Source organism: Antedon mediterranea, chromosome 8, assembly GCF_964355755.1.
Source record: "Antedon mediterranea chromosome 8, ecAntMedi1.1, whole genome shotgun sequence".
NCBI classification, from domain to species: Eukaryota; Metazoa; Echinodermata; class Crinoidea; order Comatulida; family Antedonidae; genus Antedon; species Antedon mediterranea.
The window spans coordinates 11,236,364-11,251,805 of NC_092677.1; the positions used below are offsets into that span (position 1 = coordinate 11,236,364).

General features: G+C 34.3%; 1 protein-coding gene across 1 annotated transcript; it reads left to right on the top strand.

Annotated features, from left to right (window-relative positions):
* Positions 1-301: 301 nt before the first annotated feature.
* Positions 302-15,414, top strand: LOC140057432 (importin-4-like). The gene is made up of 25 exons (XM_072103088.1): positions 302-496; positions 1,066-1,152; positions 1,481-1,560; positions 1,674-1,715; positions 2,164-2,296; positions 2,640-2,776; positions 3,071-3,113; positions 3,570-3,737; positions 4,085-4,168; positions 4,464-4,601; positions 6,973-7,136; positions 7,460-7,707; positions 7,919-8,023; positions 8,284-8,409; positions 8,676-8,799; positions 8,918-9,029; positions 9,210-9,328; positions 9,454-9,531; positions 9,710-9,867; positions 9,964-10,157; positions 11,335-11,514; positions 11,991-12,199; positions 12,520-12,652; positions 12,912-13,086; positions 15,090-15,414. The coding sequence occupies exons 1-25, from the start codon at positions 407-409 to the stop codon at positions 15,221-15,223; spliced, it is 3,261 nt and encodes a 1,086-aa protein (XP_071959189.1). The 5' UTR covers positions 302-406; the 3' UTR covers positions 15,224-15,414.
* Positions 15,415-15,442: the final 28 nt, after the last annotated feature.

The window sequence follows — 15,442 nt, forward strand, 5'->3', positions numbered from 1 at the left end:
GACAAAAAAGGGCCTATATCTTTAATGTAATTTAAATTCAATCGAAAGACTAGTTTCTGATCATTTGGTGTCGTGTATTAGGCCTATCGACCCTTGTGTTAGTATTAGTATAATTTATCAGTGCATTTGGGCCTATTGGTACTGAACTGAATTTGAACTGGATTTCATGATAGGAATTTAATTTTGCAAGAAAAATGGTTGAAATGGTGAGGTGGGGAGGGGGAGGGGTTAATAATGTAGGCATATGACGTCATCATTCAAAGCATGCGCGTTAGTTTTGACCAAGAGGTTTTCCAGACAAAAACATGTGGTAAATTTACCACACTCTCCTCTCTCTCCCCGAGTCCTAGGCTAGGTGGAGGCCTGTGTACTTATTAAAATAACAATAGCTTCGTTTTAAAACATCATGTCGCAAATTACCTACGAAGAACTGCCAGGACGCTTGATGATTGTCATGCAAAATCTATTAACACCTGATAATTCAATAATTCAGCAGGTAAGAAAGAAATAAATACACATGACAGCTAGCCTAGATAGAGGCCTAGCCTACTACACTAGTAGTGCCTAGATAGACTGAGAAGGACTGGCCCTGCTCGGCTAGGCCAGAAACCCATCTCTCTGTTACATAATAAATCCGTAGACCCGGCCTAGCCTATGCTAGTTTGCATAGTTGATATTCTGTAGATGGTTAGACAAGCTGTAGGTAGGCCTAGGCGGACGTTTTATTAATAAATAATATTTAATATTAGTTTGGCTATTTTGAAAATTAAATTACAGAAATCAATATCAAATAACTCGTCATGAATAGAGTCTTCCGCAATGCTCAAAAGGCCGGGATAAGTTTCACAAAATAAATTGGGAATCCCTATTCTGTATATTATCCACTCCAGGTGACACTTACTGTAACTCAACAACGTATACTGCAATAATTTGTTTTATCAAGTAAATAAGAATACATTGCGCTTCAAATCAAGTATTTGTTTTGGATTCAAATTGTGCAAATCTTTCATTTCAAATTTCATACAACATAATCATCATACACTCTTTTATTTTATACTACTGTAGGCAACTCAAGACCTTAGACTCTTGTTTAAACATAAGGCGTTAGTGATGGCTCTAGCTACAGTTATTTCTGCCTCCTCTGAAATTCAGGTAAGGTGATGCCACAATTCAAATTGTAATCTAAAATCTTTTATAATTAAAATGCAAAACAATCAAATTCTGAAGTCTTGGGAGAATGAAATGTCATTTTATATGGTTTGATCTTTTAAACTAAATTATAAATTTGCCAAGTTGCATAAGCACCCCATTTCTTAGTCAAATATTTAACGTTTGTTTCCAACTCTGTATGGGTCCGCCCTAGTTGCAATTTAAATCCTTTCACATATTTGTTGTTGTTGTTTGTTATTTTTCTATCTATCATTTATCTCTCCAATACTATTAACTGACGAATGTATTTTATGAACATTGTTGTTTAAAGATCCGTCAATTTGCAGCAGTTTTGATGCGACGCAAGATTACAAAACAGTGGAAAAATTTACCCTCCGAGTTTCAGGCTTCGTAAGTACCGATTCTAATCATACCATACTAAAAGTATAAACTCTGTTGAACACACATGTGCGTACATTTTGGAAGGTAGATATCTGAAACGCTTTTATTTGTATATTTTACAGATTAAAAACAGCAATTTTTAGAATGATGGAAGAGGAACCAGAGTAAGTAACCTTTAGATTTTGGGGTTCACTTCATGTTTTTGATTTGACAGATTGGCATAAATGTGTATGTGTAGTTGGACTCTTGTAAACATTGGGGGCAGGTTTAAGTATTTTTCATTAACATTCGTTTGTTAGAAAGGCGGTCATATGCCCGTTTAGAGGTACAGTACCATGCTAATGGTTGAGTTTTGTTTGTGCTTGTTATTACTGTACATAGTATTGAAATAACACTAAATCAGGATATCAAATCATAGGTTATATATATGGGTACGTTGCCAGAAACTAACATTGTTATTGGTTGTATTGTACAGTATCACTATGGAGAAGTAGCCTGTGTTATATTATTACACAATTCACAAATGTTTTACTGGTTATCACAGAGAAATAAGAAGCCTGTTATATTATAAAGTACAATTGTTGCTCACTCGGGGTGATGTTATTTGTTTAGGCATATTGTACGTGTGGCATTGGCACAGGTTTGTGCAGCCATTGCAAAGAGAGAGCTACCTTACAACAGATGGGAACAATTTTACCAACATCTTAATGTATGTCTTAAAAGTGGTAATGTCAAAGTTCGAGAGGTAAGAAAGTTCATTGCTAAAACATGAGGTTTTTGGGTGTTCACTGGGACTTTCCTTCTTGGCAAATATACAGTAAAGCTCTGTCTACACTATCAAACTTTATGTGACAAATAAATGTTATGTGCCCCTAATGGACATGATGATGACATATCACTACCATATTTGAGCATGTCACTACCATATTTGGGCACATCACACTTTTTTTGCCAATCTAGTTTGATAGTGTAGACAGAGCTTACCATTCTTCAATTCAAACAACAGGGTTATGTAGACAATAGAATTATATTAAACTGTGCTATGCAACAAACCTGATTAAAAAGATCATCATGTTTTTTTTTCCTAGATTGGAACTATAGTGTTAAGTTCAGTATCAGTTTCTGCTGCAGAGTGTATGAAGCCACATTTCAAAGTTCTTTTTAATATATTCTCAGTGCTTCTGGAGGATACAGAGAGCAAGATAGTTCCCTACTACACAATCAAGTAAGTTATGAGGGACAATTCTAATTATAGAATTAAAACACAACATAAAACGGTGCTTCTGTCTGACCAAAGGTATTGTATTATGCCTAATGTTGTTTGATCGATGTTCCTTAAAATATCAAAATTTATAGTTGTAAATTCAGTTGTATGTTTGACCATAAAAGGTATTCCAATGGCCACATTTTGGTTGGTGAGCTGGACAGATAAAGGCCTTAAATAGGTGGGTGTCTTCCATGGTGTAGGAGACTTGAACATATCTAAATATAATCATTTACATTTATAATTACCTTTCAGGGCTATGACAGTGTTAGTCACATTTATAGGATCAGATGAAGTGGTAAGTGACATTCTTTTTACTAGTCACATTTATAGGATCAGATGAAGTAGTAAGTGACATTCTTTTTACTAGTCACATTTATGTATTTAATTTATTTGGTAACATTTTTTAACCAATAGAACATAATAAAAACAAATAGTGTTATGTACATTTGAAGATATATATAAATCCAAAGGCAAATTACTGACAAAAAATGACAATGCTGTGGGTATCAGTGGCTGGATCTCAATGGAGATACAAAAAAATAAGCACTGACAAAATGACAATGCTGTGGGTATCAGTGGCTGGATCTCAATGGAGATACAAAAAAAAAGCGAAAAGCTAAATCAAAACAATAAAGTAAACAGCCAGAAAAGTTGAAGATATATATATATATATAGGATATAGCAATAAGTCGTAATCGCTGCATTTTTTTTCTTTTGTATTGTTTATACATATATTTTGTCTCCGTCTTAGCCTTTGTTCCGAGCTTTAATACCAAAAGTTATTCTTGTTACAAAAAGCCTTTTGGTAGTGGATGAGGACCAGGGTTGTGAAGCTATGGAGCTTTTTGATGAATTAGTCGAGTGTGAAGTCTCCGTCATTGTACCACACATCAAAGAAATTGTTTACTTCTCGTTAGAGGTAAATAAACTTGCACCGGAACATATGGTGTGCAAAAAGCAGTTAAATGTGTTTTATTGTACTGTACACAAATACAGTATACAGTCCCCTGGGGTCATTTTTGGGCCCCGACAAAGTGTCCACTGAATAGGGGTTGGCCTTAGTTGTAAAAATATTTAGCCCCACATTTGTTTCACATGAAAGTGTCCCCTTAATATGGCTTATAACCCTAACCCTGAATACAGGTTGAATACGGCTTTCCCCTGAATACAAATGTCCCAAAAAAAGGTTTTACTGTTTTCTAATCCTGGACCGACCCACTTAGTGTAAACAAGGTTTCTAATATTATTATTATTGTATCATTTCAGGTTGCATCTAATCCAAACTTTGGTGGAAACGCTAGAGTAAAAGCTCTGTCTTTCATTACTAGTCTTGGACGCATGAAGAAGAAGGTATTTTAATTATTGTGATTGTACAGATATTTAAGCAACATTGCTATGTTACATTGTGATTGTGGATAAATTAAGCCACAATGCTTAATGTTAGTTGATAATTTCATAAAATACAAACAATACTAAGGCATTATTACTAAAAAATGGATTGATTGATTACTAAAACATAGATAGATTGATTGATTACTAAACATTGTCTGATTGATTACTAAAACATACAGTATATTGATTGATTAAAGTTTAATAATTGTAGATGTGCTTGGTTTATTGAAGAATTTCCGTTTTGTTTTTTCAGACAATCTTAAAACAGAAGCTTGTTAGTCCAATTTTAAAATCAATATTTCCAATCATGTCTGCCACACCAGAAGAGGATGAGGAAGAAGAAATTGGTGAGGATGCTGAATCCAGCCATCCTGCATCTTATGGTGCACAGGCAAGTAGAACTGATGACCAGAATGATGATGTTAATAGTATTATTGATGATAATTTATAGTATTGATTGACATTGACAATAGTAATGGTGATAATTGATAGTATTGATTGATATTGATAGTATTAATTATGATTGTTGATTAATTGTATTGATGTTAATAATGATTGTAATTTATAGTATTGATTGATATTTATGGTATTAATGATGGTAATTGATTGTATGGATTGATATTGATGGAATTAATAATAGTATTGATTGATGTTGATAATTTATAGCATTGATCAATGTTGATAATATTAATGATTGATTGATGTTTATGGTATCAATGATGATAATTTATAGTATTGATTGATTGACATTGACAATAGTAATGATGGTAATTGATAGTATTGATTGATATTGATAGTATTAATGATGATTGTTGATTGATTGTATTGATGTTAATAATGATTGTAATTGATAGTATTGATTGATATTGATAGTATTAATGATGATTGTTGGTTGATTGATTGTATTGATGTTAATAATGATTGTAATTGATAGTATTGATTGATATTGATAGTATTAATGATGATTGTTGATTGATTGTATTGATGTTAATAATGATTGTAATTGATAGTATTGATTGATATTGATAGTATTAATGATGATTGTTGATTGATTGTATTGATGTTAATAATGATTGTAATTGATAGTATTGATTGATATTGATAGTATTAATGATGATTGTTGATTGATTGATTGTATTGATGTTAATAATGATTGTAATTGATAGTATTGATTGATATTTATGGGATTAATGATGGTAATTGATTGTATGGATTGATATTGATGTAATTTACCTCCGCCAAGGAGGTATATGTAATCGGTAGCGTGTGTTTGTTTGTTTGTTTGTTTGTTAGCAGGATTACTCAAAAAGTAATCACAAGATCTTTACCAAAATGAATAGACAGATAGATATGTGGTCAAGGACCATTCCATTAAATTTTGGGACCATTTGGGACCACAGTTTAGTATACTTTTTCAGACCTGCTAGGGTTAAAAGATAGGACAGAATTTTTCAAAAGCCGACGAGCAGTCTTAAAGTACCAAGTAAACTGAAATTGCATTTTCTCGAGAACTACTTGTCCAAAAAACTTCATTTTTGAACAAGAGGCAAGAGTTATAATTTGTGATTTGTAATTTTAAAACATAATTTGATTTAATGTGCACGTTTTTTTATGCGAGTAGTTTAAAAAACCTATTTCTTTTCAAATTCACTCGTTCGATTTTCGCGTTGCTGTTCTATTGTTAGTCAACTGAAGCTATTGTGAATTGAAAGGCTTGTTACATAACCATGACACCAAACTCGCATACACATGCTTGTAATGAAATTAGCCTAAATCACAAACAGCATTAAGACTAAAAATATACCGTACTGACGCGGGTATAAGCCCACCCCCCTTGAACATGAAATCACGCCAAGTTTGGGGGGTGGGCTTATACCCGAGGATCCAAAAATGCAGATCGTCAAAAACAGCACATGTACACTGTGTATTATTCCACCATGCGAGCGAGCGCCCTCACGTGTACGACGTTGCCTCTAAATACACGAGGTGTAGAGTGTCGGAAAATTAAGCTTATACTTATAGCCTATAGGCTAGTTCGTGTAATTTATCGTAGAATATCTTATTTTAAACATCAATTGAACAAGAATTTATCAAGCAGAAAAGCAAGTATACAATGTTCGTTAAATAGAAATGTACCAAAGAAATTTAATAAGCTTGTTTATGGCAGCCGATACCAAATAGTGGTTTTCCGTTTTGGCGACTTATAGCGTCGTGTGTGAAGCGATCTTCGACCGCGATGGAATGTAAACAAAACAGGACCGCTAGGCCTCATATGGCCTAGCGTATATTAGCCTGCCTAGCTTGGTTATGATCAAAGGTAGGTGTATTTTTGGTGTATGGACGTCGCCAAATACAAAATAATGTATTACAACACACACTGTAGATCTTCGAATTAATGGGTGGGCTTATACCCGAGTGCCTCATTTTTCATGAAAATTAGTAAAAAGTCGGGGGTGGGCTTATACCCGAGTATGGGCTTATACCCGCGTCAGTACGGTATATTTTTTTTTTTACCGGAGAAATCTTATGTGGGAGAATTTTACAGTAGGCGGAGGTATGCACTCTCGGAGTGGCTTTCTAGTTAATATAATAGTATTGATTGATGTTGATAATTTATAGCATTGATCAATGTTGATGGTATTAATGATGATTGATTGATATTGATGGTATTAATTATGATAACTGATAGTATTGATTGATATTAACGCTATTGACATGGAGATGGTTGAATATAAAATCATATTTTAAAATCTTCTGTACAGGTAATAGATATACTTGCCTTGCATTTACCACCTGAAAAGATTGTTCATCCTCTAATGCAAATAGTCCGACCCGCCCTGGAAAATCCGGATCCGTACCACAGAAAGGCCGGTCTGATTTGTATAGCTGTTTTAGCAGAAGGATGTGCAGATTATATAAGAAATAAGTATGTTATATAAAGTATATAAAATTGAAAACAAATTGTTCTAAAATGAACTGTACATAAACAATAACAGGAAATATAAATGTTTTTAACTAAAGAAAGATCACTGAAGTATCACAAAATGTTGTTATCTTGACATTACTAAATCTGTGTCTTCTGTAAATATATAGTCACATAGTTGTTATAACTTAAATAAAACTGGTATTTATTAGACATTGTCCACCACATACAGTGCAATGTCATTTTAGAAATTTGTAATAGGCAAACAGTACATAGTTTCTTTCATAATGACGAAGCTTATGCAAATGTGTTTTTCTGCTTTACAGACATCTAGAAGTAATGCTACAATATATATCAAAAGGCATGGAGGATGGCAGCCAGGTTGTGCACAATGCGGCACTCTTTGCTCTAGGCCAATTCTCAGAGCATCTTCAGCCTGACATAAGCAAGTATCATAGCCACATCCTGCCGCTGTTGTTCAGGTATCTGGGGCTTGCATCAGAGACGGCAGATAAAGATCCTGCTGGCATCACACGGACATACTATGCACTGGAGATGTTCTGTGAAAATTTAGGTTGGTATCATCGCCATTATTGCTACATGACCCTAGAAGGGTCACTAATGTTCTCTATATTTTATCACAACTGTAAGCTGAGAAATGCATCGAGATACTTAACATCATTGTTTTGATTTCCAAAATTCCAATTACTTGGTGTTATTTATCAAAAACCAACCATAAAATGTGCTGATAAATATAAAAATAATTGTTGCTGCCTGTTTTGCAGGAGATGAACTTCTACCATATCTACCAGCTTTAATGGAAAAACTACTTCACAATTTGCAGACATCAACTGCAGTACACACAAGAGAGTTAGCAATTAGTGCTATTGGTGAGTCTGAAGCGTTTAGTGTGGCTTGCACAAGAATGATACCATACCATTTAACAACTTTTAGACATCTACTGGTGTGAGAACGTTTACTTTGTGCTTAATGCGCATACAATATTAGATTATGAGAAGTTGAATCTGTTCAGGCCTATGCTTACTCCTGGCAAGTTTGTGCTTAAAATTTTCCAAATACATATTATTAATGACATCATATATTTATTAAGGTTTCCAATGCTATAACCATCTGTTAATTTGCATTTCAGGTGCCACAGCAAATGCAGCGAAGCAGAACATGTGTCCATATTTTCTTCAAATTATGGAGCCACTCAGAGGTTATCTACTGGAATCAGATATGGGCTCAGCATTAGTTTTAAAAATTCAGGCTGTAGGTATGTTAATAAATATGTGAATTGTATTTTCTAAAAGTTGTCAAGGGATTAGTGAATTTGATCAGTTGTACTATTTCTAAGGCTAACTTTGAATGATGTATTGGTTAGCTCCGCATGCATAATTACCTGCCTTGGCCCATCATCATCCAAATAATAGTTAAATCCAGACTGTATTCTGGCCTAGTGGTTCCCTTTTTTCTGATCTTTTTTTTATGTCTTGGTATTCCTCTTTTTCTTATTTTTCTGGTGTTCTCGTCTCTCTTCAGATACACTTGGCGTTTTAGCAAGAACAATAGGAGCGGAGAATTTCATACCATTAGTAAATGAGAGTATTCAATTAGGTTTACAGTTAATTAATGAGGTCAACGACCCTGATTTAAGGAGATGCACGTAAGTAGATAACTATATTCCAATTCAAGACAAATTTTGGACAATTTTACACACTTCAAAATTCTAATTAAAAAGTGACCAGTTTGTGACAAAAATCTTTTTTTTTAAAATTTGATAGGTATGGTCTGTTTGCTTCGATATCTACTGTAATCAAAGAAGGCATGGCACCTCACTTAAATACAATTGTAAAGCTTATGATAGACTCCTTACAGTCAACAGAAGGAGTTGTGGTAAGTGGCTGGATGCCTCAGTCTAGCATTATTTTTTTATGGAAAGGTTTTCTCTGATGTAGGGTGGTTAAGAAAATATTTTTGTGTGTGTATGTATATTTGATAAACAAGGCTCCCGTAGGTGAAAATCAGGTGGGAAGTACGATACTTATATTTGATCATGTTTACTGCTTCTTTTAGGCTCATTTCAAAGAAGATGAGAATGAAATGCTGCAAGTATTTGGTGAGGATGATGGGGAATTAGACGAGGAAGAAGACATTAGTATAGAAGAGGAGGATGAAGAGGAAGATATTGAAGGGTACTACCACAGATTTGTTCCTTTTATTGTATTATTTTTATACTCTTTTTATATCTTTTTATATTATAACTCCCTGTTTTATATCGGTCTGTTGTAAAAATATTACACGTTTCTGTACTCTGCAGATACAGTGTTGAGAATGCTTATCTTGAAGAAAAGGAAGACACATGCAATGCATTAGGAGAAATAGCTTTTAACAGTAGGTAAGAGAATAGTGATAAATCAACTATTTGTTACAATCATCAGATATTTACCCACCCTTGTTTGTTATATAAGTATAATAAACTCTGCATGGCTGTGTAATAAAGTCTTTATACTACTGTATAATCAAAATATTTTTGATCGGAATTGATAATGTTTAATCAATTTTCTTTCTTTTAGTTTGGCATTTTTACCACATATCGATGAATGCTTTTCCGAAATAATGGAGCTAATTGAATATCCAGCCAGTAACATTCGTAAGGCCGCCCTCTGTTGTATGGGTACAATCTGTCGTGTACTCTCAAGAGCGCAAAACGCAGTTGACAATGGAGGTGAAGGTAAAGGCTACATTAATATATTTATTGTAAACGTGGTCACATGCTGTACATCATGAATATTCATATTTATTAATTATGCATTTTTCCAAATTGCAGTATTTGCAAAAGCATTGGAGAAGGTTATACCTTGTTTTATCAACATTATCAACACAGACTCGGAACGAACAGTTGTCATGGCAGCGCTAGAAACAATAAATGAGATGCTGAAAGAGGGCAGTAGTTCAATGGTGTCGGAGCAAAGCCATGTTTCAAGTATTACAAGTGCAATAAGAAATGTGCTTCAATTAAAGGTAAACAAATGTGCGATGAACTTTGACCCTGATGTTCTAATAGTGAACATGTGACATGAACTTTGACATGAATATTTTAGTACTTCACAATATTGTCAGGGAGTTTTCGCAACCTTACAAATACGATAACAAAAACGGATACGTCACGCACACGTATTCGTTTTTCGTAAGCCAGTAAAAATCTGTTTCGCGCCGTCCAAAATATGACTGCGGTAAATTTGAGCGAAGCGCAGGTACGTGTTGCTTGGCTGCCTAGGCCTAGCGTAACATCAAAGCAAGTGAGGACTTTAAAAACTGCTATTTATCAAAATTGACCTGGAATTTTAGTAAATTACTTTAGTAAATTACTTTTAATAAAGTATAATTATATTATAATCATGAATCATTCCGGATTCAAATGCAAAATGTGCAAAATAGATCAAAAACTATACTCGTTTTGTAGTTACGAATATGACTGGTAATATTCGTCAACACGAATACGCTTTACGAATATGAAATGGGGATCAGCTCAAAAGTTTCACAAATGTGTGACGTATCCGTTTTCGTTATCATATTCGTAAGGTTGCGAAAACTCCCTATTATAAAAAGAACATATAAAAAACAAATGAAACACAAAAATATAATATAAATGTAAAAGGATGTGAATAGCCTAAATAAAGAATATCATAGTCCAGACTCCATTCGAAACTCGCCATGAATGAATCTCCTAGTTGCAGGCAACAGGACGTTTTTTATTCAATAGATAGTTTACAAAGTTATCAGTAGTTAGTTTTTTGTTTTGTTATATATTTAGGCAAATTGCCAAGCATAACCATAAGCGATTAATTCATTATCCTTAAAAGTGGAAATCCTGTTCACAAGACAAACATATACACAAGATGCTCTACATAAATAAAGTCTTTTTACAAGTCTTTGTGAGTGGAGTTGTAAATTGTCATTAGAAAAATCCTGAAATGACAGGACTTGATCCCAGGACCCTTGGATTTGTAGCCAAGCATCATAACCACCAAGCCACAACTCCACCATGGCACCATTTAGATTATTATATAGTTTAGAATGTCTATGTATCATATAACGGGCAAATTCTGTGATACAGAATTACATGTCTTTCACATGTGATGCTTGTATCATAGGCCATTATATGGTAAGCGATTGAATTTATTTATGTGTGTTTCAGACTGCTTGCCAAGATGAGGATGATGAGGATGACTATGATGAGGACCCTCAGCAGGCAGAACATGATGAAATGTTGATAGAGTATGCTGGAGAAATCATACCATCACTGGCTAAAGCTATGGGTGGCCAGGCCTTTGGACCATACCTAGCAGGGGCATTACCACTACTTGTCATGAAAACCGTACGTATCATACTGTAATGCACGGTTATCAAGGACATTGTGCCCAAAAGGTTTTTTAAATGCACTGGGTATTATTTGTAAACAACACTGAACCGGCAATAGTAAAGAGTAGTGCAGGACTAAAATAAGGTCAAGAGGAGCCTTTTATTGCCCTGGTCTTAACCACTTGACCACTCAACTCAACCCATCTGGTGCAGACACAATTATTTAGAAATAAAGCATGAATAATCTATTGCATAATACCCGACACAATGGGAATTTTCCAGACCATTAGTAGTATACAAAAGAAATTATATTTTTTCCAAAGCTCTGTCTACACTCTTAAACTAAGGTGACAAAAAATGTGATGTGCCATCATGAACATGATGATGTCATATCACTACTATATTTGAGCATATCACTACCATATTTGGGCACATCACACTTTTTATCGAACTAATTTGATAATGTAGACATATTAATCTCTTCATTATTAGAAAAAGACATGCACGGTGGCAGAGAAGTCATTTTCAATCGGGACACTCTCTGAAATAGTCATCGCTATGGAAGATAGTATTCAGCCATTTGCCGGTCACCTTGTCCAAGTATTCGTCCAGGGTATGCAGGAAGAGGACCCAGAAGTACGCAGCAACGCAGTCTTCGGTATCGGGGTCTTAGCAGAACATGGAAAGGAAACACTTTTTACGTATCTTTTAAAAGATGTTCACAACACTTTTATAGTTTGGACAATACTCTGCCTGTCATTGAAATATTTGTTCTTTTAGACCCCTGTAAATAATTCCTTGGCTTTGGACTTATGCATGTAGTTGTTACTGGTTTTTTTAAATACATCATCATTATTAAAGGTTTTCCAGCATGGCTCTCCATGCAGTACAATCTTCAACCACTATCTTCACTTCTACGTAAGATGATTCTTATATCATTATTTGTTAAATCTTCATTCTTTATATACAAATTATTGATATACTGTATATTATGTATAAATTTCCTATAACTTTTACATAGACATTATCCAGTCATACTAAGTGTTATATCAGATCTAATTGGAAAAGAAGATGACCAGTGTGTAATTGATAACATTTGTGGAGCTGTTGCAAGGTTGGTCTTGACAAACACTGAAGCAGTACCAGTTGCCCAGGTAATCATTGAACGGGTTGGTTGTGGTTCTACTGTATCTCGTGACATCTTCCTGTCGCTCTTCTCGATCTTTGGCTATTTATCTGCCCATAATTTCTTCCACTCTCTATATATGTTATCTTTCTTTTAGACGCTTTTCTTCTGTTCTTTCTTTCAACACTGTTTGTAACTAACTCTTGTATATCAGAAGTTTTTAGTCTGATCTGTCTTCTGTTCCTTATGATCACCAGTCAATACTATATGTTAATAAACTTTTGTAGGTGTTGCCACGTCTTGTGCAGCTCCTACCATTGAAGGAGGATCAAGAGGAGAATAACACCGTGTTCAAGTGTATTCATCATTTATATGGTTCTGGCCATGAAGCAATCCCTTCTTTAATTCCACAGCTGCTAGCAGTCTTTGCTCAAGTCCTTGGTACTACACAAATTAAAGAAGGTATAGCATGGGTTTATTATTTGAAACAAGGCTAGACCAAATGTTTGATATCAATAATAAACTGTAATTTTGTTTAACTAGATGGTATGCTCGCTTCGCTCGCGTACCATCTAGGTCGTGCCCACAGATGGTTCTCGAATACACAGTAATTTCAGCGTAAAAAAATGCTTTTTTTTTTATGTACGTACTGCAGGATGATAATAGTTATTATTGTTTACAGAAACGAATAAATAGACACGATGATTTATGTATTAAACTGAAATTAGCACACTGGGAATTACTTCCGAAAGAAAAACTTGTCACAAAATGAGTCCAAATTTGTTATTTGGACTCATTTAAACAAACCCAATTTGTGTTTTGTGTGTAACATTAGGGTTGAGGGATGGGGAAAGAGGATATGGGTACAAAGAAGAACAATGTTTTAATATATTCTTTATCTACTCAGTAACGAAATATGTTTTTCATGTTTGATAGGCCTATAAATAATATACCACTTGATACAGTAACACATTTGCGATTTAATACTTTGTTAAAACTGTCACTGTTATAGTCCATTGAAATAGCATGTACATGTAACGATACACGTACCACTACAACGTTTATATTCTTTGTAATTATTAATTAATACAAACATTGAGAAGCAACTGTCAGTAGTACAGTTTATTTGTATATTGTACGTTTTGTATAACAGTAGGGCCTACTCACAGGCCTATAAATAATATACCACTTGATACAGTAACACATTTGCGACTTAATACTTTATTGTTAAAACTGTCACTGTCATAGTCGATTGAAATAGAATACGGTAGTACATGTAACGATACACGTACCACTGCAACGTTTATATTCTTTGTAATTATTAATTAATACAAACGTTGAGAAGCAACTGTCAGTACTACAGTTTATTTGTATATTGTACGTTCTATATAACAGTAGGGCCTACACTCACAGTAATATGTTTATTTGTACATGATTGTGTTATACATCTAACAGTACCCACACTCACAGTAAATTCAATGGCGACCACAAATGTTAATACGTATTTATTGCAATACTATATCTATATATAGGTTTTAGGTTAATTCCCCAAGGGCCATTAAATTTACCTACAGCTGGTGGTACTTGTGTTAAAGCAAAGAGTTATTATTGGAATGTTCCATTCATCGGAAATCAATACATTTGTATAAATGTATATTAAATCTATCAAAATAGTATGTTTTTAAGAAAATAGGTCTGTCTTCAACATTATGATGCTGTACTCGAGCTGTTCAACCGGTTTTCATCCCTTAAAAACAATTATCGTAGGAGGAGATAGGAAAATGCGAAGCATCCTCGTATTATTGTATGCGGGTATTTTTCAAGATATACATGCATTGGACAGTGTATACCACGATCGGAAAACACCCCTATTTGGGGCAAATCGTTGAACCTAAATTCGTTTTAATCGTCAATAACTAATTATCGAACTCCATTTAATTAGTAAACAGGGTTACATCAGGTGGTTAAAATCAGTATCGAAAGTACGAACCAACGTTATATACCATCGAGTAAACATTCTAGAAGTAAGGCGCGATTTACCGAATTTTGCCCTTACGTAAATTTATATATAGATTACCGTGGAGTAGTTTTTCGTCGGAGAGTCAAGTGTTCTTAATTTACTTGTATAAAATACAAATTATCTCAGAGTAGGGCAAAAAAATCTTACCAATCATAAACTAGCTGAAGAGTAGAGGTAGCCGATGCTTGGTACTGTATCTTTAATTTGTTGCCATAGGTGACATGTGTCATATGTGACACCTGTATCATAGACCATAATCCTACCAAAACCTTAAAATACTATAGGTGCCACATGTGATACATATGTGACACTGTATTGCAGAATTTTCCTATGATATAGGACAGATAATAATATGTAGATACAGTACACAGAATCCAATGACCTGGTAATTTAATTAATTTCATTTTTCTGATATTTAATTTATGGTTAATTTATGTTTTTTCAGAGACGCAGGGACTTATTATTCAAATTATACAGAGTATTCACAATCAAAGTCCAGATGAATTCAATAGATTACTGGCAGCATTACCGCAAGATCTGGCTGTCAGGTTATCTGCTGTTGTTTGTGGTTCATCTTAGCACAAGACAATGGCAGAAATGCAAACTGTTAAGGCCAACCCAGACAGCGTCACACAACGAGGCCCTATGAATAGTCACGTCAGAAGAAAATTAAATATGTTTCAGGTTTAGAAACTACTGTCCAACGCTATCATAAGACTACCCGTCTCGTCTGGATTCAACGAGTCAAGATGTTTCGTCGGGCCTCGTCGTACGATTTCGTTTCGTTTCGTTTATTTA